Raw genomic sequence first — 27,068 nt, 5'->3', positions numbered from 1 at the left:
CTGCCTTCTAGTCATGTCGGAATAATCAGTATATTTAATAAATTTATAGTTCTTTTTATAGTAATGCATTTAATTTTTAAATAGACTTGTATAGAGACTTGATATATTTATATATTAAATAAACATATAAATAAATACATTTAAAAACATAAAAATTGTATTGTTTTATTGTATTGTTTTTCTATTAATTAAATATTAGGCTAATTCAAATGATTTAATTTGTTATAAATCAGTTATAAATATTTTTTGCTAAGTTTATGTGCACACTTCTACATTCTACATTTTATAATATTATATAAGTGTTTAATATAATCTGCAGTATCTGAACTTATAATTAGATCAATACCAGTGACTATAGTTTTATTTAATTGTTGCACATTCATATTAATTTCATTGTACCTTCCCATAGTTCTTAGTTGCAACACAAGAAGGTTAAAATACACAGATAAACCATTAAATGCACATCATTATATTCTTTTAGCGCTAAAAGGCCTTCTGTTTTTGTCAGGGGAGTGAAATATTAAATTTGTCCATATTTTTTTCTGACCGTAATCACTTGAGCGCGTATAATGTCATAATTGTGATTTTCAAACTCATTAGGAGCATCCCAGGAGGAGGACACGAAGACGGCATTAGTCTTCGTGCGTAAGATCCAGACGTTTCTTCTCAAAGCCAAACGACCGGCTGTTGCCATTTCCTGCGCACACAGAACAATGGCTGTTTATTTTTTTAATTCCAGGTTTTGAGGCAAAGTAGCTGAGAAAGTGTGTCTCTGCAGGTTTTGAAAGTTATAAAGACTGCCAAAAATGAGGAACAAAAAAAAAAAGGCGCTCATCTTTGAGGGACCTGTTGTTTACACAAACCGCTCCAATCAGTGGAATTGTGGGAAAGTGTTAGCGTGGGTGAGTCTCAGCGTTTATGTCTGTTTATGTGGAGAGGCGGCGCAGAGATAATGATCTCTGGTGAACACTTTCCTCCGATGCATGTTCTGTTATCCAGCACTGGGAACATCAAACCCTCAATTCATGTTCATGCAGAAATCCCACACTGCTCTCCGGCTGACCCTCGGGTGGCATGATATCACACTGTTATGTAGACAGTCTCTCAGGGCCGTTATGACTGACTAACGCTCCTTGATTTTGTTTTTTGGGCTTTTGCAGCTTGTTTGGCTTAGAGCAACAACACCTTTAAAGTTGAATAGTGCTGACAAGACACCTTCAAAAAGTTTACAGTGTGCAGCTCCAAGTGGATTAGCTCACGCTTTGCTTGGTCTTGAGCAGAATCTCAACACGTTTATGTAGTTCAGTGCGCACTGCATGTTCGTTTATTGTTCATTTTGTCTAATTTTGGTAACGGGTGCACACTACAAATGAGTTTTTATTTTGCAGGATAGGAATGAGTGAAATGTGTTTTAAGGGCGTGGAAAGATATGGGAATATAGGGTATATATAAATGCACCGGGAAATTATACTCACGTTAAACTTTATTTAATGTATTATATATATGCTATTAATTTATTTAATTTATTTTATGAATGTTATGCTGTTGCCACAGTTACTGATATTTAATGATATATGATATAATGTTAAAAAACAAAGAACATTTAATATTTTTACTATTTAAAAAAGCTAAAATAAAATAAAATATATTCCATGATAAACCTAAACTTTAAAAACTTCCAAAATGATGCTGAACCTCATTCATTTTCATTATACAGACAAAAAAAACACCCTTAAGCTAAAGCTAAACACTATGCATTTTTGTTCTTATAAAAGCTATAAAAATGAAATAAAATGTAAATATTTCATTTAAAGTTATGCAGAAATCAATAAATAAATTTACTAAAATAAATATGGTTAATTTAGAGTGTTAAAATTACTAAAACTAAAATGGAAATTTAAATAATTTCATTTTAAAATGCAAAAATTACTGAAAATGGTATATATATATATATATATATATATATATATATATATATATATATATATATATATATATATATACACATATATATATGTATATATATATATATTAATTATATATATGTGTGTATATATATATATATATATATATATATATATATATATATATATAATTAATGATAACTTATTTAATAAATACTGATTCAATAGTAATAGTAATTAAGCTTTGATTCTGCAGAAAAAATTTGAACGACTTACAGGAGCTAAAGATAATACGGTTTTAAGTCAACTACCCCTTTAAGCTCATGCATGTGTCTCAAGAATGAGTCTTGCTGCAAAGTTGTTTTAACCTTTAACCCTTTATCTCCCATGGTTGTGTATGACCTCGCAGGCCTGTCAAGACCCATCACTTCCCTAAACCCCCTGTTCATCTGCTCCCCATCCCTTATGCCGCCCCGTTTCTCTGCCCCAGTTTAGTCACGCCAGTCTGTTACCCCAGTGGCATGTGCAACACAACAACCCCTCCTGCCCCGGTCACATGACTGCTACGCTGTTGCCACGGTTACTGCGGAAGACTTCCCGCCGAGCAGCCTTCAGGCCCACCGCCTCTGCCGCCTTCTGAGTGCACACTTAAAAGAAAGCGCTAGAAGAAGCGATTAGGCCCATAGGTCTCTGTCGCTCTGGGTAACGTCACCTGTGGTGGAGAAGCGGTCTGGAGGCTGTGCTGCTCGGCCGCTGGAATTTACTGCCACTTTAACAGTTGCTTTGAATCAGGTGCCGTCTGTCTCTCTGTCTCGCTTCCTCTGCTCCTATAAAACGGCTCATTTAAAGCCTTCAGCCCTAAATACCTCTTCTCAATGCAACCAGACCCAAAGAAATATCTTTCCTCTAGATAGCATTGAGGTGAAATGGAAAGCAAATGGATGGACGTCGTTTTAGATTTTCCTCCACAGCAAAATGATCTTAGTCAAAATTAAGCTCAATAATGCTACAAATTTGCTTGGCTATCGACCCAGAAGAAAACAAACAGATCAATAACTTGGATCTTGGATGACTCTTTATCTCACAATTTCAACTTTGACTCTAATTATGACTTTGCATGTCGCAATAAATCTTTTTTTATTTATCTTGTTTTGAGTTATACTTTTTTAATATCATAATTTCAAATTATTGTATATTTATCACTTAGTTTCTCACAATTTTTAAGTTAATGTTTTAATTATCTTTTTTTTCTCTCAAAATTGTGGCCTTTTATTTTGCCAAGTCAAAATAAATCATAATGCAACAAATTTGCTTAAAATGCCAACCCCCCAAAAATATGTTGGATTACTTTTACCTCACAATTTCAACTTTTAAGATGATTATGATTTAGTATTTCACAATTTTTATTTTTATTTCTTACGTATGACTTGGTATGTCATTATTTCTACCTTTTATGTTTTAATGTATTTTATTAATGTAATTTTTGACTTCTTAAGATTAAGCATGTCACAAATTAGACTTTTAATTTAGATTTTTATTAGCTAATTTATATATATATATATATATATATATATATATATATATATATATATATATATAAATAAAATTAGAATTTTTCCAGAATTTGTGTGCCATTATTGAGCTTTACTGTCAGTTTTGATTAATTTAATGCAACCTATGGAGAAATGCTGGAAAAAGTACCGACCCCAAACATCTGAATGGTAGTGCAATATAATAATTATATATTAGTATATATATGTAGTGTTATCTGGTGGCAGCTGTAAAACATTTTGTTCAATCCTCATGTGCTGTTTTTCTATTGTAAGCACACATAATAATTAAATAAAAAAACGTTTCATCTTACAAAACTCGACAGCAGACCATAATAAACCATGACCAATCATCCGGAAAGATGTTACTTTTGTTATTTGTTAAAAAATCACCGCCATTCACTATGCCATGCATAGCAGAATGGCAATTTTCCATTTATCCGTTCAATTTAACGGTTAGATGCGTGTTATTTTTATTGTGAATTGAAATCCTGGGATGAACGAAAGACACAGAGCAGCGTCATCAGAGTTTCACTGACATCAAGGAGATCTCGAGCGACTGGTGAAAGCGTGTGAATAATGCGGTGAGTGAACACAGGCTTTGCCGTCCCGCGAGAGGTCAGTCGGACGAGCGACAGAAGGGGAAAATCCCTCGCACCCGAGTTTCTGCCCAGCAACTAACCCTTTCATTGCCACGCCTCCTCCATTACCGTACGGTCAACTGTAGTGGCAGGCGGGCCGCAGACACTGTACCGCAGCGGGAGGCATGTCCCGAGGAGGAGGAGGAGGAAGAGACTGTTTTTGGTGTGTTCAGAAGCATGAACTAATAAGCAGTAAGAGTGGGCGCTCATGCATGCATGCTCCCCGTGACTGCTCTTTACGCACACACAATGCACTCATGCAGCGGCGGTATGCATGGCAGGCTTGAGTGTGTCGGGCAGACGGCCAAGTGGAGTAATAGAAGCGGACTTTGACGGGACGACCCACTGCTAGAGGAGACTATGTGAAGAACTTAATTTAGAACAAACACCGACACGGATCTTCTGTCATGTAAAGGAAAACAAATAACTGCTGTGAACCAAATATGGGTCAAAATATTGATTTAAAACTATAATAGCAAAAATAGCAAATCCTAGGCCAAACAAAGTACACCAAAGTATTCGAACGTTAGGCCATCCATCTGAAAGAGCTAAAGCTTGGGTCATGCAACAGGACAGCGATCCCAAGAAAAGTGAGAGTATCAAGCCCAGTTAAAGTCCAGATCTCATCCTGACTGAAATGCGGTGGCAAGTGCTGTGCATAAACAGACCCCGCAAACCTCAAGAAACTGGAGCAAGGTTGTAAAGAAGAGTGAGCCACAGTTGCTCCAGAACAATGTGAGACACTGTTAAAGTCATACGGAAAATGATCACGTTATTGCTCTGGATCTTCAGGCAGTTGATTCATAGGGTGAACTTAGTTTGTCATCCATGGCTTATCCATATATGCTTTATTTTGGCTAAATAAATAATGACACAGACTTCAGTAGGGTGTATATTCTCTTTTTGAGTGTGTGCTCACACATCTATCTATGTATCTATCTATCTATCTATCTATCTACATATATATATGTACATCTGATTTAAAATGTCTTTCCAAATGATTCCAATTTCTCTTGTTAAAGGTGCTTTCTTCGTATAACATGGAGTGGTGTAGCGCCTCACACACGCTAAAGCAGTGATATTTCCATCAGTGTGTGTGGGAGAGCGAAGGTAGCGTTTGAAGAGCATGAAAGCTTGCGCGCGTTTGTATGTGCGCTACACTGCACCTCGTCTCATTTTTGCTTTCCTTCCTCCTGCTTGTGTGGCTTCCCGGGGTTTTTGTCTGCGCTCAGGAAAGCATGTGTATCCAACACATACATTTACCGCAGTACCGACCGTCACTCACCCGCGTGCTGAGTGTCACAAACATACTGGAACCTGCTGTTCATTTGGCCTGGAGTCGCACAGGTCCGCTGCTCCTCATTAGGCACGTCGAGACACTGACCTCTTGACAGCCTCCACAAGTACCTATAAGACCTGTCTCTACTTTTTATAGAATTCTGGGTAATTTGCTGCCCTCCTCACAGGCTGTTTACCACGAGGAACACTGCAGTGGAGGAAACAGCGTCGGTTAGGTGGTGTCACTGGTGCGAGAAACAAACAAGAGGGACCACGAGTAATTTGCACATGGTTTTACTGAGAAGAATCTGATTGCGGTGGCCGTGTTAGACACCGGAGCCTTTCTCAGAGCTCCTTAAAGGGACAGTTCACAAACGAATGACGATTCTGTCATCATTTACGCAAGAAATTATCTCATCCTAGTGTAATTCCAAACCTGTTGGAGGTCGCTCCTTCTTAACACCACAAATGGACATGTTAGGCAGGAGGATCATGCTGTTTTTTCCATATAATGATGACAGTAAAAGGCCAAAATACCCAACATATATATATGTATATATATATATATATATATATATATATATATATATATATTTTATATATATTATTTTTATATAAGATTTTTCTTTTTATTTCTAAATTGATCATATGAAATCATATACTATATAAATATTGAGTATGTATATATTTATATAATCTTTAGTATTATTATAGTGATAATATTATAGGTATACTTATATTATTATAATTACTGGTATTACTGCAATTTATTTTATTACGTATAAATAAGTTTAAACATTAATTAATTCATGTATATTTTCTATTTCTATTTTTATTTTTATTTATTTACTTATGTAAGAATGATAAATATTAAATAAATATGTTTTTATTAATACATTATATATATATATATATATATATATATATATATATATATATATATATATATATATATATATATATAACATATTTAAATAAAACTGTGCCAGAAGGCAAATATTGCTTCTAAAAACAGAATCAGTTCTGATCCTAATGTCATAAAACATCGCAAGTGGCCATTTCTATGAGATTCTAATACCTAAATTTGCTTCTGGTTCCTCCTTAATCTTTTATCCAGTTACACTCTTAGCGTCTCGTATAGGCGTGTTTGAGAGCAAGGCATGATGGGCTGCACTTTTGCTCAAGGTGAGCGTCCTGCATAATCTGTATACTTTACAAACTGCGTCCATCTTCTTGTTTGTTTCGTTTAATCTCTGCGCCTCATATTCGCGCTTGGCCCTCCTAATTTCCCTGATGATGAGGCTGTATTCATCCGGCGTGCCGACAGCAGTGGTGGTGGTGCCCATCAGCACTGAGCAGAGGTGGGAGAGGTTGAACAGCAGTTTGAAATGTGAATTAGAGGGGAGAGGGGCGTGCGAGAGCTCTCCGAGGCCAGGAATCAGTAACCACGCTTTCATTTTATGACATTCTCTCGCTCGAGTGTGTCTGGTAAACACATGCACAGAATACAGCGCCGCAGCACACCGCCGAACAAGAGCAGCCACGTTCACCAGAACATCTCAGGTTTACGAGTTCCTGAGGAATTGCTTACTTTAAAAAATCTGCGATGTGATGAAAACACACACGAGTTTTGATTTAACAAACTCAGTTTATTCATTGTTTGCGCGCGTTTCATGTGTGGGGCACGAGCAGGGAGCAATTGAACAGCAGTTTGAAATGTTTATGGGGTATGACAGAGGTATCACAGTTTGAAGGTGATTTATGAGGACACTGCCAATGTAGTTTCCCGTAAGGGGTAGGTTTATGTGTAGGGTTGGCGTAGGGCAACAGCACATACAGCTTGTACGGTATAAAAACCATTACGCCTGTGGAGAGTCCTCGAAAACCACAAATGCCAACATGTGTGTGTGTGTGTGTGTGTGTGTGCTCGTTTATTTCCCACAAGATTAGTAAAACATGAATTTTTGGTTCGGAATGTTTATCTGAAAGTAAAATAATGCAAACAGATTTTCTGTATGGAGCATGTTTAGGGTTACAGTTATTTCATTCGGTCAGTATAAAAGTAATAGTAGTCCATGGAATGTCTCCAAAATGTAAAGAGATGTGCGTGTGTTGTGAAGAAAGTCTGCTTATCGATTCCAATTCCTGTCGATTCTGGTTCTGATCAGTTCCCAATTTCGATTTAAATGTGATAAAAAAAAGTCACACATTTAGATATCCAGCATATTTATTCTTTGCCTCTTTTTGCTGAATTGCTGCTGAAAACCATAAACAAAAATCAGCCGGCTACGTACAAACTGGACTTGATAAGATCTGTTTGTGTGCAAAAAAAGAGATGCACAATTCTAGATAAAGTGAGAATGTTTTTTTTTTTTTTTTTAATGGGGGTTGTAGTTCTCTCACAGTTCTGAAGAAAAAATATTAAGCAATTACATACAATCTCACGGAATTTATGAATGGAACGATTCGATGACTCGCTCAAGATTTACCTGTTTAGGGATGAATCAGTTGTTTGAATGAGTTACTTCAATAAATGATTCAAAGACAAATACATTCTGTTCTACAAATACATTCCATTCTGAAATTAGAATTGATTTCCCAACCGTAGTTCCAAAACGAATCTTACCACTAGAATGTAAGCGACACTATTCAATTACAGTGTGTCTTAATCCACGTTCTCTTTTTGTGTTTCTGTTTGTTCTGCAGGAGCCGAACACTGTTTCCGAAATTTCAGTGCTCCGACCGGAGTGATTGAGTCTCCTGGTTTCCCTGACAAGTACCCTCATAATTTGGAGTGCTCCTTCATCATCATCTCTCCTCCTCAGACGGAGGTCACGCTCACCTTCCAGACCTTTGACCTTGAAAATGACCCTTTGCTGTTGGGGGAAGGAGAATGCAAGTATGACTGGCTGGATGTTTGGGACGGCCTGCCGCAAGGTTAGTGTCTGTATTTTTGTCATATACTGTATACACGCACAAACTACTGTTCAAAAGTTTGATATGAAATAAATACATACTTTAATCGATGCATTAAAATGATCAAAAGTGTCAGTAATGTTACATAGGATTGAAATTTTGAATAAATGCAGAAAATGAAGATTCTATTTTTTAGACAGCTCTGAAAAAAAGCAACACATTGTCTAGAAAATTATTTAAATGTATTTAATATTGGTAATACATTTTTCTTAAACACCAAAATAACATATTAAAATTATTTCTGAAGGATCATGTGAAAATGAAGACTGGAGTAATGACGCTAAATTGACATTTAAACAATATTACAGTATTTACTGTATTTTTGATTAAATAATGCATCCTTGGTGAGGATAAGATACTTTTTTCATTTGAAAAATGTTACCAGTTCCAAACATTTGAGCAGCGGCGTGTGATTTCTTGCATTTTCCTAATATATTTGATCAAGTTACACAAATAGTGTAGAAGATGTTTCTAGAATCGTGGACATCTTGTCCATTCACACAGCACACCAAATTTCTCACCCATCTCCCATCAGTCTGGGATCAAACTCAGCTCTTGTAGCGCTGACATCCAGTGATCACATGAGCAAAGGAGAGGGACAGTAAATCAGGGATAAGTAGGAGAGAAATCAGAGGAATACTGCGAGGAAAGCTCGTAATCCATGGAGCTGAGGGAATTTGATGTCTCAGTAGATCCACTTCACACTGAGAACCACTTCTAGTCTCTGTAACTGATCTCAGGTCAGCTCATTTCCCTCCTTTCTTGTGTTCAGTGGGACCTCTGATCGGGCGATACTGTGGGACGAAGATCCCTCCGGAGATCCAGTCTTCTACAGGCCTTCTGTCGCTTTCCTTTCACACCGACATGGCCGTGGCCAAAGATGGTTTCTCTGCCCGCTATAACATGACTCGCAAGGAAATTAGTGACAGTAAGTATCATTACAGTAGGTAAAGTGTATAATTTTCTGACCATGTCTGTTGTCTATCCCAGCAACTAAAATATAAACACTATAATGGAAAAAAATATAGATATAGTATATATATAGATCATGTCTCCCCCCCTAACTTAATTCAGCTTCCTCGTTTAAACCTCAAAAGGTTACCTCCTTCTCTTCCTCTAGACACACACACATCTCATGCATTTTATCCCCTCATTTGCATGTTGCAAAAACACTTATTGACAGATGCAACTCAGACATAGTGCTTCCAAACCAGTCTGAACTGGTTCTGTGGTCCGCTCTGTTTGTGCTCAGCTTGCTTCCCACTCTTCCTACTCTTGCAGTTTAAACATTCCCGTTGAACTAAAGCAATTAATAAAGGCAATAAACTCAAATAATGATCCAGATAATAAATGACAGCAATGAAATTCAACCACAGTTTGATGCATTTCATTTATTTTCATTTTAAGTTATTAATAGTTTATTTAAAAATCTTAATTTAATAAATAAATAAATAAATGCATGCAGATAACAAGAAAAAATAAATATATATGTAAATGCATTTTAAAAAGTACAACGTTTTAATGAATGTCTTTTTCTCTTTCATTCAGCATTTCACTGTAGCAATGCATTTGGACTGGAGTCTGGTAAGATCTCTGACGATCAGATTTCGGCGTCCAGCTCATTTTATGACGGTCGCTGGCAGCCCCGTCAGGCTCGTCTGAACAATGAGGACAACGCTTGGACGCCTGGTGAGGACAGCAACAAGGAATACATACAGGTGAGCCGGTCACACAACTCACTGGTCCAGTGGACACTCCTGCAATATTTGGACTCATTTTCATTTGATTGTTTTATTAAATTTATTTAAATAGAATTTTATTTAATCAAATCGTTTACATTTTAGAAACATTTCTGCCTTACTGTACAGGACATTTGTTTGTTCTGTTTATTTTATCCAAATATACACTACACCTCAAAAATCATTTATTCCTCTGATGCAATTTTTTTAATTTTTTGCATCATTACTCCAGTCTTCCGTGGCACGTGATCTTTTTTTAATCAGTGTAATATGCTGATTTGCTGCATTATTATCAATGTTGAAAGCAGGTGCGTTAATATTTTTGTGAAAATCTTATTTTTTCCCCAGAATCCTTAGATGAATAAAAACTCGCAATATTTTGAAAAATAATAGTTTTGTAACATTATATAAAAAAAAACACTGCCAATGGATCCTTGCTAAATAAAAAATCTAAATGTTTAAAATATAGTCACAAATAAATAACTGCATTAATAAATAAATCTGACCTGCCCCCAAACTGTAGCATAGCTTAATCTAGAAATATGTCATGTTATGAATGAAAAATGCATTTGTTGCATTTGTTGACTTTAAGATATTAACACATATTAAACGATTCTGTCCCTCACAACCACATTTGCGTCACATTAAAAAAGCCATTTACACTGTCCTTGATTTGTTCCCTTTAACCCATTGGGATTCTCAATCTCTCTTTCTCACACACACACACACACACACACACGTGTGGTATATTCCTACACACCACTACATTTCCAGAAGCTTCTACACCCTCAATAGAGCACTCCATCTTGCCCGTCAGCACACACCCCTCAGCTTGAGCGCTGCGTTTGTTGTGTTGGTGCAGAGCGATGATGCACAGAAGGTTGCTGTGATGCTAACCGCTCGATGATGGATGAGGACAGTCTGGAGAAATCCGTAGTTAGCAACCTTCTCCAGTGCTATTGATTTCGGAGCTGGTAGCGTCTCTCCAAACACCCCTCACCTGCATCCAAACGCACAGGATCCGGATAGCATTATATTTGACAGATGAGCATGTGCAGAGGTCAGGGAGTTTTAATTAGGCCAGTGATACATCATTGTGTTGAATTCTACTTTTATTGCAAATTCCCTGAATGCATTGTATCAAACTTGAACGTTTTATATCAAATAAAATGCAATACGGTATTGCTCAACAAAAATATTTTTGACCGGTAGTGCATATAATATCACAGTTTTCACAAAAATATTACATCAGTAATCTGTAAATATATTTAAAATATAAACATAACTTATTTTTACTTATATATTTACATGTATGTGTGTGTATTTATATGTATAATTAATATATGCAGTACACAAATATATGTTATGTTAAAAAATATATATTGGATAGCGTTTAAATTGCAATAAATGTCATATGACATATGCAATAAATCATGAATGAGGTTTTTTTGTAACCAAAAACAGACACAAAATTTCTTGGTGAATGTTTATAATGATTATTAGGATAAATAAATGTAATTATTTGCTGTTGCCGCCATCTGCATTAATGTCTGTGGATGTGTTTCAAGGTGAATTGTGAAGTGTAGGTCTGGTTTATTTATGTGTAAAATATGACCCTTGATTTTTCACAGATATGGCAGCACTAGACGAATAAACATGTTTTTTTATATACATTTTCAAAATAGATTTATTATCTGCAAAGGAACTATTCATTACTCATATCAGAAATCCTCATTGATCGGCTGTCAAAAGAAGCTAAGTTTGGTCGGATCAGTCGGGCATTGTTACCGTTCCTTGTTTCCCACTTTCATCAATCACTCTCCTTTCCCAGGTGGATCTTCACTTCCTCAAAGTACTGACCGGGATCGCTACCCAAGGAGCCATTTCCAAGGAGACCCATAAGTCCTACTACGTCACCACCTTCAAGCTGGAAGTCAGTACTAATGGAGAGGACTGGATGATCTATAGACACGGGAAAAACCATAAGGTAAAGACCATGGAAAACGTTTGTGTTCACTATGTGTTTACAACTGACAAAAAAAACGCGACTACAAAGAAATAACCAATTTGTAGGAGCAACACTTACAGCAAAAATAAAGAGAAATTTGTAAGAATATTCTAGAATTTTTTCTTGAAAAAATTGTCCATCACTTTTTTGGTTGATTAGAATCGATTATTTTAAGAACAGCTTAAAATATTCGTTTAAAAAGTAGTATTTATTTGCTTACTCATGGCATTTTCCTGTCTTATATATATTATATATATTTTTAGTGCTGCATATGAATTACAAATTATCCTGTTTGTAATCTTATAAACATTAGATAAATGTTATATTTATTTATTAAATAATTTGATAAATTAAATAAATTATATTAATATAAACAAGAAAATAAAGAAAACAATTTGCATGTGATTTTGCAAATTTCAAAGAAATAAAATTTTTCAATATTTTTTGTAATAATAATTTTTGTATTATTTACTTTTTTAATTTTAATATTTTTTGTAATATATATATATATATATATATATATATATATATATATATATATATATATATATATATATATATATATATATATATATATATATAGCCAGGTATTAAACATTTATATATATATAGCCAGGTACTTTTTTTGCCAAATCTATCATTAGACCTTTGTTTTCAATGAAAACGGTCGCTTAAATGAATTATTCTAATGAAATCAGTAGGTAGGTATTCAATTTTAGCACAAATCCGTTGAATTGAATTAGCATAAGCTGCTGTAGGAGGCAGTTGAGCATCTGCAGGAAGAAGCAGCTCTAGTTCCAGGTGAACCTTGCTGGTCTGAACAGAGAAAGTGACATGGGAACAGGTTGAGAGATGTTTATCTGGAGGTGGAGAACAATGAGGCCCTTTCTGCACTCTTATCTCTCTGGCCGTTCCTAATGCCTGCGAGCTACCTGCCGTAAACACACCTGCATGACCGGTCACACCTGGACCAGCGAGGGATATGCTGATGCGTGTTCGTACATTACCCCCGTTCATGGGTTTGACCAATTCGAAGACTGTTTTTCAAATCATTTTCCCTTTCTAGATAGGTTAAGACTGATCCCATCAAGACTAATGTGCATTTAGTTTTGAGGAAGGCATAATTTTCCGAATTCAATCACAGAGCTTCAGACAACCCTCAGTAACTCCATCAAAAAACGTTTAAGAAGGATATACGGCATTTGGGCTGCGAAGATTATTGCGGCAAAGTCAAATTACGGTGAGGACACAACTGAGCAAACCCGACGGAAACGCTTTTGTTTGGCTAGCATTAGAGCGGCTAGTAATTAAAGCATCAATCAAGCGCCATTGCTTCATTTAGCCTGCTCGATGACATCCTAATCTCTGTTTGTTTTGACGCTGTCCGTCGCTTGAAAGATCGTCTTTCTCGTTTCGTGACAGCTAATCCCACTGTAACCATGCTGGCCGCAGTTTAATCAGAGCCTCAGAAAGATGCTTATGTATTTTAACTCCACGTTACGCCGAGGGATGCCGTGTAATAAAAGTGCTAGGATTAACCTTTTGATCGTCTTTTTGGTGGATCTGCTTTTGATTAAAAGATCAGTCTCCTGTTTGAGAATAAGTTGCATGTAAAAGTAATATTGACCCGCAGACGTGCCTGGGATTAACGCTCTGGACGTAATCCTTGATCAGACCACTTTTACAACAGAGTTTGGGATGGTTAAACTTCTTTGACAATTTTGAATCCATAGAATATTGAATAGATCGATTTAATGATGGTTTTTAATTACATACATTTTTTGCTATTTGACCAGATTCAATTATATATTTCCAGAATATTATATATTACTAATGCAACAATTAAAATACATCAACACTTGAAAAGTGTATATAACATTGTTGACAATTTTATTGTAGTAATTAATTAATTTAGTTATTTATTGAGTTTTACGGTCCATTTCTGCTACCTATTCATAAGAGATTAATTCAATTTCATGATTAATTGTCAATGATTAATTGCCCTTGTCAAATGCATTTGCTTCTGTGGATTGACATATGGATATTTTCATCATGTTGGCTGTTTATAATTTGAATATATATATATATATATATATATATATATATATATATATATATATATATATATATATATATACATATAGACTTGTGTTTTTCCAGAACATTGAACAATTGTTATCCTACTCTGAGGATGGAAGCGCTTAAAAATATCACAAATATTCACTTTGTTGCATAATTATATGTATACAGTAAACACATCACAAATACATCATGAATATTTAATATCACTCAGCATCACTGCATACACATATATACATTTACTAAACCACATAAAGGTCCCAGAAGTGTGAGAAATTGCAACATACCCTGTTTATTATTACAATTCTCATAAATCCCTTGTGGACAGCTAGTAATAAATCTGTCACACACTCACTTGATACATGATGAATATAGCATATAAAGCCATTTAAGCCTTTGCGTTTGCCGCCCTTGACAGAAAAGTGACGATTGGGAGAGTTAAGAAGGATGGGACAAGAGACACAAAGATGCAGGAAGATGGAAAACGAGACAGACAAAAATAAATTGGAATTAAGGGTGTTTTGTCATTTCTTTTTCATTGAGAGAAAGCTCACTGGAGGGGAGCAGGTACACTCCAGTGTTCATTCGCTGTCTCTCTCACACACACATTGTCTGTTTTCCTTCTCTTCAAGACGTAGCTTAAGGCTGGTGAGCCACCAACCGGAACCAGCTTTGACTGGCAACATCTTCATCTAGAGACGAGTGAGAGAAAACAGGTGGACAAAGAAAAGAAAGAAAGATTTGATTCGAGTAAAGACTGAAAGCATGAATTTTTTTCCTGGTTAGTGCTGGTTTAGCTGGATTTCCAGCATATTGTTTGTGGCGCAGCTGGTTGATCCAGTTAAGAAAAGTATCACTATTTCTACGTAGTGAACATTTTCTTCTTATTCAGTTTAATTAAAAAGTATGTGGAGTAGAGAGTTTATTTTTGTTTTCAGAGGGCTTACAAATTTTTTCAACTTAGTTTCTCTGCTCATGTCTTTTGCTAGACATGCTCTTTCATGACTTTCATCAATACTTAAACACCTCGAGACCTTTTGTCCCCTGGCAGTCTGCACAGGACGTGTGTTCTGACCAACCCAAGGGTGGAGACGGACCCCTTCACCTCCTACCGTTGTAGGGACGGTGGAAAGGGTCTTTATAATTTCATGACCTATCAGTCGTAGACACACAACATGGCAGGTTTAATTATTTAGTTAGCCCAGCTAGTGCTCTACTTCAGCTGGATGGGCGGGACCATCCCGCCGTGGGTCGCCCCGTCAACAACTCTCTTGTTGTCAGGCAGATTTTGGTCTTGTTTACGACAATGAATAGGTTAAAGGTTAAACAGCTTATAAGTTATTTAAAATTTGGTCAATATGACACACGTCATTAGGCTTTACTAAAGCTTTAGTACTCGTTATTTAGAGCACCAAATTGCACAACCTGTTCCCAGAAAAAATATCAGCTTACTCTAGAAAGAAAGTTTTAAGCCATTGCTAAAATCCAGTTCTAAAGAAATGGTCTGTCATTATTAGGCAAGAAAAATAGCCTTTGATTGATTTTACAGGAAAAGGTCATTATTCAAGATGACTTGGTAACGCGTTGCTCAGACCTCTTTGTAATCTTAATTAACCTTAGAACTGTGTAACTAGGTTTATTGACAGGGGTCAAAGATCACTGTTGAACCACTGATGGAATCTTTATTCTCTGCAGAGGAAGAGAACTTGAATACATTAACCACAAGCAGTTTCGACCTCTGACCTTCCTTGACTGCTCTTAAACTGTACCATATTTCTTTTCCTTGTGTTTGATCTACACCTAATTCTTGTGTGATTAATGGTCTTTAGTAGATGCCAATCAATCTTTCTTGAAGTTTATATCATATTTCATTTTTTCAACCCATTTCTTTCTGTTCATGAAAATAAGTGCTTTACTCTTTTGAAAAATAATTTTTACAGGAATATATCTCAGCCTCGGGTTCATTCCTGTCAAATTAAATATGCCATTTACTCTGATTGTGGGCCAATCCTTCTTTCTCATATTTTTCCAATTCATCTGGTATTTCTGATATTTCCCCCCCACGCTTTTTCAGTCTTGTTGATTGGTCTGTGTTATCATCCCTCAGACCCTGTTCTCCTCCTCCCCGTCTCTTTCGTTTAACCTCTGTCTTCTCTTCCGTCGTTATCCGTGAACTCTGCGGAGCTGCCACAATGTTTTGCCACGGAGCTGGATGGCTGACTGCGTCCTATTGCAGCGTCTGGAAAGGGGTCATCCGTCTAGTCAACTGTCTGTCTGTCTGGCTTCAGCAGCCACAACACATTCGAGATCAGCATTTTAAAAAAAGGGTTCGAGAAAACCTTCCCCCACCTCTCCACCCTTCCGTCACTGCATCATTGAAGCATTATGAGTGTGGTCCTTTGTGAGTGTGCCGAATTCCCCTACTGGGAATACACACACACACACACACACACACACTGAGTTGATAGAGCATTTGTAGCCTTGAGCGTATAGCACAGAAAAGGGATTCTTCCATATGGATTGCTCTGCCCAGAGCCCGTAACTCTCGATGGGACATGACTTGTGGTCACTGGATGGAGAAGATGAGGCGAACAATGGGGATGAATGAGGTTTAGGCCTTGAGGATAAAAGGAATGGGGTAAAATTTAACGGTGGTGAAAACGAGCTCAATAGACTCTTTGTTTGTCTTCATCTAATCCACTACTTCTTCTAGTGCCACTTGACTTAATCAGCCCGTTTCACTGCCTCGCTGGTGTCGGTCACAGTCGCAGCTTTGTAAGTGTTTGTGTGTCTGCGTGTGTTCACTTTTGAAAGCCTTTACCGCCCATCTTGGCCTGTGTCACACTTGATCTCAGGTGAGGAATGTGTTCGCTTGGCTAAGACACATTCACCGTTGAACCTCCCACGTGGATGGAAGTGTCTGTCGTTAAATCATTTACAGCAAATCTATCATAAACATCATTTGCATCGTTGAATCATCCATTCAACCAGTTCAAATTGACTTTGCTTTAATTGCACTCAAGCAATTAGTTCCTTTATGAGTGAGTCATTGAATTATTTACTTAATCTGTGAAAACGTGTGAATGCTACTAGCTTCATGAATCCAGATAGCATTATGAAGTCATTGAGTCATTTCATTCAACCAATTCATTCTGGAGCAATGACTTATTCAGGACTTAATCAAGTACCGGGACCCTAGGAATGGATCTATGAATAATTTGCTCATCCAATTCATTTAAAAGAACCGTATTATTGAGTGAATCGTAAAAATGTTGAATAATTCACTCATCCGGTTAGTTCAAAAACATTTAAGCATGAATTGATTCACTGAAGAGACTGTATTGGAGTGAGTCACTGAATCTTTCAGAAACACCAGATGATTCTGATGTGGCTTCGTTTTGAAATATTTTTTATTGGCAAGACTAAAACAGAAGCAACTTTCAATATTGTGTCAACAATGTAAGTTACTCAGTATTAATTTCCTGTTTTTCTGGACTGTTGTATAAATTCTTGTGACAGTTACACAGTTACCTTCATTAGCTTTTACAAATTTTCTGTTAATACCACTTAAACCTCAACCTCACTAACTGCATGTCTTATGTTTTCCTCATATTGAGGGTATGTTGGTTTACATTTCAGTTATCTGTCAACCATTTGTCTCTACATGGGAATTTCCTCTCTTATCTTTAGAGATTTTTCACTGGTGTTCGGTTTAATCCACCCCTTATCAGGCTTTACTGAGAAACTGTAGGATCTCTTGTGGTTGTGGATCGGAGTGTTTTATCACAGCAGTTTATGATGTTCCTACCTTTAATTTGTAATATGTTTTAAGGGATGTCTTCGATAACAGCAAAGAGAAAATTACATTTACTGTAAGTAAGGTGACTCTATGGGACCAACAGTTTTTAAGACATTGCTATGGTGTTATAATTGCTAAATATGGCTCGTTAATGTATGACTATGATTTTGTCCTCTGGCCAGATACAAGTGTATACTGTATGTTTTATTGATGTTTTGAGCACAAACAAGTTACATACCACAGTTTAATACTTAATAAGGTTAGGGGCTTGTTGGAGTGAGTATCAGCAGTAATACTGGTGATGCATGGATTAGCCATCATCAACGATAAGCTTCAAGCTTAATAAATCATTCCTACTTTTCATATCAAACTATGATGTCCTTCAGCGGAATACCTCTTAAAAGGAGAGGAATAATACTTCCTTTCATTGATCCTGACTATGCACGTAGAAAAACAAAAATCTGAGTAGGGGTGTCGTGAAAGAACAAGTTTTTTGGGGGGAATAATTATTTCTAGTGTGTAAAAAGTTGAATGGATTTGTTGATGCTTTGCAGCAAGTGTAATTGTTGCTGTGTTTTCTCTCCTTTGCAGACTTTCCATGCCAACACTGACCCATCTGAGGTGGTGTTGAATCGTATTCCTCAGCCTGTTCTGGCCCGGTTTGTTCGCATTCGACCACAGACCTGGAATAATGGCATTGCACTACGCTTTGAGCTTTATGGCTGTCAAATTACAGGTGAGTGCTTACAGTCACAGTGTTTTCGTCTTAATGAAGGTCTTTATATAACTCTCGTCTGCTTAAAAAAATAGCTGAAAATGTTTTCCTCTGTTGAAGATCTCAAATCTATGGAAGCCCATTTCTGTCACTGAAAAAAAAATAAAAAGAGCATTTCTGACTTTTTTTCCAGAATTGTGTGATACAAACTCGCAATTGAGAGCGATAAAGGCAGAATTGTGAGATATAAATTCTCATATCAGTCTTTTTTTCTCTCAAAATTGGACTTTATATCTAACAATTCTGAGAAAAAAACACAATTGTGAGATATAAAGTCACATTTGCAAGTTTATTTCACTTTTTTTTCTCATAATTGCGAGTTTATATCTCACAATTTTGAGAAAATAAGTCAGAATTGTGAGTTTGTATCATAAGGCAGAATTGTGAGATAAAAAGCCACAAAAATTTTTTTTATTCAATGGCTGAAACGGGCTTCTATACAAATCTATGTTTGTTTGTTTGTTTTAGAAAAAATCATAATACACCTAAAAAAATGAGAATATGATGATCATATTTAAAGTAGAATTTTTTTTACTGTATTAAGTGTACCGTGAGACATTTTTGATAACAGTGTCTGCAACATGACCGTATCTTCATTTGAAGGCTGAGGAGAGTGTGAACTTCTCTCTCTCATTCTCTTTTTTCTCAGATGCTCCTTGTTCGGAGCTCCAGGGAATGCTGTCCGGGCTCCTCCCTGATTCCCAGATCTCAGCCTCCTCGGTGAGGGACCTCCACTGGGCTCCTGGAGCAGCACGTCTGGTGGCCAGCAGATCAGGTTGGTTTCCTGGCCCTGCCCAGCCTATAGCTGGAGAAGAATGGCTCCAAGTGGACCTCGGGACACCCAAGACGGTACGAGGAGTGATAACCCAAGGAGCACGGAGTGGGGAAGGAGGAACCAGCTCAGAGAACCGGGCTTTCGTTCGGAAATACCGTCTAGCACACAGCATGAATGGGAAAGACTGGAACTTTGTAATGGATAGCAAGACTAGCATGCCCAAGGTATTTCATTTTCTAAGAGCATGATATAAATGTATGCAGAATACTTATTTTAATAACATGCACTTTCAGCTTTGCCACCACAGGAAGGCAGTTATTTAAAATTGTAATAATATTTCACAGTATTGCTGCTTTTACTGTATTTTTAATTGAAAGAATGCATCATCGGTAAGAATAAGAGACGTATTTACAACAATTAGAAAACTTACCAACGGCAAAGTTTTGAATTAAAGTGTAAATGGTTTGTCGCTGGTAGGGTTAGGGCTCTAAACATCTTCACCAGTATGGTTGACATATTCCTGTTTATTGCTACCTGTCCTTACCTTGTCATCTACAATGACAAAATTCAAGTACATTAGATGGAAGCCCATTGGAAGATGATCACTGGAAGATGATATGAAGAAGATATTCCAGTAGGGAATCAGTAGGGAATCTTGCTATTGTAATTATTTTACTAGCAGGTTAACCACATCTGTGAGACCTGTTCAGATGCCTACATTCCGTGCGCGTGTGTGAAACGTCTTTTCTTCCTGCAGCTTTTCGAGGGGAACACACACTATGACACCCCAGAGCTGAGGCGTTTTGAGGAACTGGAGGCACAGTTCATCCGCATCTATCCAGAGCGCTGGTCTCCGGCGGGGATCGGAATGAGAATGGAAGTCCTAGGCTGCAACCTGCCAGGTAGGACACGGCTCTCAGAGACACCACTATTGTGAAATCACAAGCTAAATTACTTGCTGATGATTGGGCAGTTCCAGTTGTAGGGTGAAATTTATTCTCACTCTCTACAACTGACACCGAGCAGCTGCCCGGGAACGCAACGTCAGCTGAAAGCTATTGCAGCTTGTACAATGTTTTATTTATTTATTTATTTTTTCATTTTTGGTGGGGGGAAGTAAAAGAAAATGGATAGACTGATATGAAGAGAAAATAGAAACATGGAAACAGGAATTGTCTCTAAGCGAAGTGGATAGGAGAAAACAAGCATTAAAAATCGGTGGAGGCTATAATATAACATCTCAGTTGTTTGTGTGCTGCTGTTGTTCAAATGTTAAGACAGTAATATTTTTAAATAGTACTACAATTTTAAAAAATCTGATTTCTACTTGAATATATTTTACAATAGAATTCTTTTCCTGTGATTCAAAGCTAATTCTTCAGTGTCACATGATTTTTCGGAAATCATTCAAATATGCTGATTGCAGCTCAAAAGCTTTTCGTGGTATTATCAGTGTTGTAAAAATACCTCTGTTGTGCAGATTAATACTTTTGTGGGAACAATAAAAAACAAGTATAAATTCTGAATGCTGGTATATTGCCATTTATGTTCGTTTTAGATGTTTCAACTAAAATTTATTTGAAGAAATACAAATAGATGCATACATTTGTTATTATAATCAATGATGGTTGTTTGTAGCTATCTGACTTACTAGAGCATCAGCCTGGATGAATACGTTCCCATGTCTACAATAAAAACATGAAAGCCACACTAACACACTCATGCAGCACTACTATAATCAGACGGCGACCCTCTGTGCCAATTATCCTCTCTGTTGTATAATTTATCATAGAGCTGCTGGAGATACATCTGATTCAGTGTGTGTGTGTGTGTGTGTGTATGCAAATGTACAGTGTGCTCCACTTTTAGGTGCGAAAAACACTCAAAGTTCTAGAGACCTTTGACATGTATATAGTTTTACATATATATATATATATATATATATATATATATATATATATATATATATATATATATATATTATTTGTATAGACAATAGTAAGGATAGATCTTATATTGAACTATAAAATAGATTTTTGTAAGTAAAAAAAAAAAAACTATACATTTTTTTTTTTGTTAGAAAGTAAATCCTTCTTCATATTTTTTTTTCCAGTGGAGATTGTAAGATATAGAAAATTATTCAGTTCGGATGTAATTTTTTATATGAAAGGTGATTAAGAATAAAGAATAGGATTTTTAAGAATAATGAATAAAGAAAGGACTTTTTTGGTGAACTGTCCCTTTAAGAAGCACAACCTCTCCCTCAATTCCATTCTTTTGTTTTAACTTTTTTGCTTTCTAATCAGTCTCTTTTTCTCTTTCCCACCATTTGTTTTCAGGGAGTGTTCTTACTGTGTAAATGTTTTTCTTTTGGTCCTGTTCCTCTCACTTTTCCTCTTCTTTCTGTTTCTCATCAGTGACTATATTGCACTCTTTTCCTATGTTCTCTCTCCCACACACACAAACTCATATGTTATACATGTTCATCCCACGGAACAGATGTTGTTGTGTATGCAAACATATACCTGCCCACACTGTGTTACTTAGCATGTGCTTGGTTTAATCTTCCAGTAACTCTTTTCTGAGAGGTTGCTTGATTCTTCAGAAACATAAAATTAATTGTATTTTATTTCAGCCTTCGCATCATGTGAGCATATATTTTTCAGTTCCTAGGTTTTATACACTCTGGTCTTCATGAAGCGATCAAACGTATATATAATATATAGTACAATACATTGCATGCATCTGAGGTAAATTATGGGGCCCCAAAGGCAGCTATTTATTTTCCCAGCATGCACTATTGCACTCTGCTGCCTTGCCAAGCTGTGATTGGCAGGCTGAAATATGCAGGAAAGCTTTATGCATAATTGAGGCTCTGTTATTTATTTATTTATATATCTATTTTTTATTATTGATTTATAATTTTTTGCTGAATCAGGGTTTTTGGAGAACGATGCGACAGCTTTCCTGTAGAAAGGGTGAGAATATGATGAAAGCAGAAATGACAGGACAAGAGCAGGGAGAGAGAGAGAGAGGAGAATGATGGGATATGAGCTGAGAAAGGGGGAGCAGAATGGAATGGATGGAAGACAGATTACAGCTATCAATAATATGCTTTCATTTCTTTGCCTTACTTCCCATTACTTCCAACACACTCAGACACGCACACACGCACACACGCACACACACACACACACACACACACACACACACACACACTGGAGGCAATGATCTTCCCGCTAGTCTTAATCACATTAAGGCAACTGCAGCCTGCGGTGAGGTGTACGGTTACACGTATGCTTTAAAGAGACGGATAACATACACAGCCATTTTGAAACAGCAATAACCTTCACTCTAGGAAATGACTATAAAAATAAAGCCCAATGTACTGTTAATTCTTCTCTATTGATTTTCACAGGTGTTTTAACCATATTTTTGAGTTACACATTGCATTGTGTTGTGTTGAGTTAAAGAAAATCACTGCAATTTAGAGGATGATGTCCCGGCAGAAAATTGCAAGCACCTGTTTTTTTTTTTTTTGTTTGTTTTTTTACAGATAAAAAAAAAAAAAAACTTACTGAAATTTAAATGATTGAAAGTTTAGAATATGTTAAAGACTACACAAGCGCACACACAAAAAATTGATTTCTAAATAAAAAACCTAATGAATTGGGAGAAGTAAATAAAAGTTACTTTAAATTATTAATAGTATATATATGTGTGTGTATATATATATATATATATATATATATATATATATATATATATATAAATGTATTATAAATGAATATATTATAATATAAAATTTGTGCTTTGTGTTTAAATGATATGTGTGTGTGTGTGTGTGTGTATATATATATATATATATATATATATATATATATATATATATATATATATATATATATATATATGCTGTTTATAAACTAAATATATTTGGAATATCAAATATTAATATATAAATGTATATACATGCAAATATTTTCTAAATATATATATCGTATGTGTGTGTATTTATATATGAATAGACAGTACACATACATATAGTATGTAAACAAATTTTTTTATTTTGGATGCAATTAATCGCGATCGATCGTTTGACGGCACTGATATATTTATATAATAGTAAATAAATAATACAAAAACAACACTGCCATGCACATCATACCTATGCAGTGAAATTTACACGCAAAGCTGTCGCTGACTTCGAAGGATGCGTAATTATGCTTTAGAACAGCCTCGTAGTGTGACGGTCAAAGTACGGCGGTTCGTGACAGCGTTTCCTATATTTGTCTTGTCTGTTGTGCTGACACAACTGTCACATCTCCGAAAGGTCAAAATCATTACACCGTGACACACAGCGACCTTTAAACACTGACAGAGCGTCTTCAAGGCTCGGAAAGTGTTTGCACACGTGTGTACACTTGCACGAGCGCAGTCCCACGCAGGTGATGATATTTATCCGTCATCCCTGCACTAATTGAATCAGAAGACAAAGAAAAACAAATGGACGGAGACTGCAGGTGTGGAGGCATATGAAAGAATGATCGAGGGAAAGAGGACGGCGTAGAGAGGGAGGCGGTTAGCGATAGGGCAGAGGAAGTGGTATTAGCTGGCTAATTGCTTCAGAAAAGGCCATGGCATTACAGTGACAAATATCACCAGCTGTGGCTCACCTTTTATGAATTCAAAATATTAATGTATGCACCAATTCGCTTCCTTTGCAGAAACTGCTGTGAGTGACCGTTCGGTTTGTGTGCAAGATCTACTTAATTACGTCTTGATCCTATTTGTTTGTAAGGTCATTTTCTAGATTGCTGAAATATTATTTCACCCACTAGAAATCACAAGAAAAATCACAACTCTCTTAAACATCATTGCATAAACCATTGCAATAATTTCTTATTAAAAAAATGATCTACTTTCCGTTATAATACAGTGTACTACCGGTACAACAAAAATAAAAAAAAAAGTTTATGTCTGAAATTGTTTTAGTGTAAAAATGTTTAAGGCGTTATAGGAGGTATTTTGGTAAAATGCTTTAGGTAACACTTATTAACTATTAGCTATGACTTTTCCCTCATTCAATTCTTAATTTGCTTCTCATTAATAGTTAGTAATGAGTGCTTAATTAGTACTAATAAATGGCTAATATTGTAATAATATGCATGCACGTTTTTACATAGCTAATTATTTTCTCTGTAGTTTTTTTGTATCATGGATCGAAGGTCACATATATTATTATGCATGTATGTATACGTGTGTTGTTTTCCTTCAACGCCCCATGGCTTGTCTGGGCTTTCTCCCTAAAGCAACGCCATCCATCAGTCTGATGTCATCATTTAAGACAGACGCAAAACCTGCAGGCCATACCGGGACAAAATTGCAGTTTTGCACAGGATTGCATACTGCGCACATAGTTTATGCTCGCCTCTGCGCTGGCATAAATTCAGAGATCGGAGCTTTATGATTTAATTTATGAGTATCTGACTCATGGCTGGCTGCATAATTAAAATGAAAGGGAATCTCATTTGAAATGGAAAGAAAAAGAGATTTGTTCGAATGGAAATGAATTCCGGTCTGAGTTAAGATAAGATTGATAATTATGTGTTTCCTCTGCAGAAACCTCCACACCAGCTGTAGAGACATCCAAACCGACTCAAGCCCCCGCTGTAGAAACCAGCACAACACAGAAACCCAGTCCAGGTCGGTTCAGATCGAAGCACAGAATGCTTTTTTGCAATAAACAAATCGTGCTTGAATACATCGCACACCTAAAACCTCCAGAAATCAGCCGCATTTGGCTTGCCGTTTCATACATATGCAAAAGGGAAACCAATCAGATTACCAATAATGCGCAAATGTATTCTCACAAGAGAAGATTTGCTTAAGTGAAGCGTTTGTGTGTATTCAGAACAACATAAATATGTGCATGTGACCTTTGAGAACTTTTAACTACTTTTTTGTTGAACGAAAATCCAAATCCGTTTACCATAAGATAAACTATCAGCATTTTCCCGCGGCTTCTTTAGCAGAGTTGTTGTGATATTGTATATTTTTGCACATTGATGCAGCTTAAGTCAAAGGTCAAAACTCGGTTTAGTTTAAAGTGCCGTTAGCCGTCCAATGTTCTGCCAAGGTTGATGAATATTAATGTGAATGTATTGATGTACTCTGTCTGTCAGTTACCAGCGCTGCCCTGCCGTCTCACAAAGGACTGTGTGATTTTGAGCAAGGATTGTGTGGTTGGACCCTTGACCCTGATTCTGACCTCAGCTGGGCGTTACACAGCTCCAGCAAAAGCACCGCCTTGGGTCAGAGTCAAGATCTCTCCATGGGCTTAAACAGTGGGTATTACACACACACACACACACACACACACACACACACACACACACACACACATTCACATGCATACAGAGGTCGTCATGCCTGTAGGCTCCAGTCTGCGTTCACGCTTGGAAACACAACGCGTTTACAAAAACAATTTTCTACACAAATGTTACATTGTATTATATTATATTATATTATATTATATTATATTATGTATTTTTTTTCAGTTTATCTAATTACAAAAATTACGCAGCATACATTTTTTCTGCCATCATTTGGCTAGCATTACAGTATACTTTATGAAAACATTATCAGGCCCATTAAAAACAAAACAGAAGTTATTTCAGTACTGGTGTGCTGTTTATGAAACAGATTATATCAATATATATTTAAAATATGCCATCTTTATTTTGTTTCCGCACTGATTTGGAGATTCAATGTGAAATATTTTATTAATGAATTGCATGAATGAATTACAAAAATGTGTGATTAATTACTTCATTTTAAATGAATCGACCACGCTATATTAAATTATATTATATTTTATAATATGAAAAGTTTTGGGATTGAACGTCTTGACTCGCACCAAACCAATACTAACCAGTATAAACCAGCAGGGACCCACATAGAAACTGGTAGCAGTGTAAACTCATCTTAGCCCTCTTCCTCATGTAATACGACTTAATTCTGACTCCAAATCAGTTTCCATAATCGTTTTAACACCTGATGTTTCCAGGACAGCCTTTTAGTTTTCTAACTTCAGTACATGTTCTGTTAAACTCCTGTGACCTCATTCCCTCTGTACACGGCGGTCTGCTTTCCACATGTCAGCCACTGGCATGTTATCTAGAAGAGGAAAACAGGATGAATGCTCGGCATGCTTTCTCTACTCCCGAACACTGTCGCACTCCCTCTATTTCTATCCCATGACACATCGCAATTAGAAGCGTACACCGGGAACAAAACACGGCAGTGAAGACAGAAATAAGCTCGGCATGCCGAAACAACCATTATTTGATTGAAAGCTGGGAATCCGTGGGCTGCAGATTAATACATATTTATCAATATGAAAGCATATTAACGTTCCCAGTGCACCTTTCCGGTGAATGATTGTAAAAGAAAGAAATTATGTAATGCAAAAAAAGCCTCCCATTTTTTTTCTATTTTTTTATTAATATTTACTTTTTTTCTGAAATGCATCAGACTATGAA

At 36.3% G+C, this 27,068-nt stretch overlaps 1 protein-coding gene across 2 annotated transcripts in view; it reads left to right on the top strand.

Annotated features, from left to right (window-relative positions):
- Nucleotides 1–27,068, top strand: part of nrp2a (neuropilin 2a) — a 65,772-nt gene that overhangs the window by 22,856 nt on the left and 15,848 nt on the right. For both annotated transcript variants that reach the window (XM_043240460.1, XM_043240468.1), the window contains exons 4-12: nucleotides 8,080–8,310; nucleotides 9,122–9,277; nucleotides 9,898–10,067; nucleotides 11,920–12,075; nucleotides 18,566–18,710; nucleotides 19,399–19,748; nucleotides 20,282–20,426; nucleotides 25,147–25,230; nucleotides 25,710–25,871. In XM_043240460.1, coding sequence (XP_043096395.1) covers nucleotides 8,080–8,310; nucleotides 9,122–9,277; nucleotides 9,898–10,067; nucleotides 11,920–12,075; nucleotides 18,566–18,710; nucleotides 19,399–19,748; nucleotides 20,282–20,426; nucleotides 25,147–25,230; nucleotides 25,710–25,871 — 1,599 coding nt within the window. The remainder of the gene's footprint in view (nucleotides 1–8,079; nucleotides 8,311–9,121; nucleotides 9,278–9,897; nucleotides 10,068–11,919; nucleotides 12,076–18,565; nucleotides 18,711–19,398; nucleotides 19,749–20,281; nucleotides 20,427–25,146; nucleotides 25,231–25,709; nucleotides 25,872–27,068) is intronic.

Source organism: Puntigrus tetrazona, chromosome 1 (genome assembly GCF_018831695.1).
Source record: "Puntigrus tetrazona isolate hp1 chromosome 1, ASM1883169v1, whole genome shotgun sequence".
Lineage (NCBI taxonomy): Eukaryota > Metazoa > Chordata > Actinopteri > Cypriniformes > Cyprinidae > Puntigrus > Puntigrus tetrazona.
The sequence above is the reverse complement of the archived record's forward strand: the minus strand, read 5'-3'. Positions and strand labels throughout refer to the sequence as shown.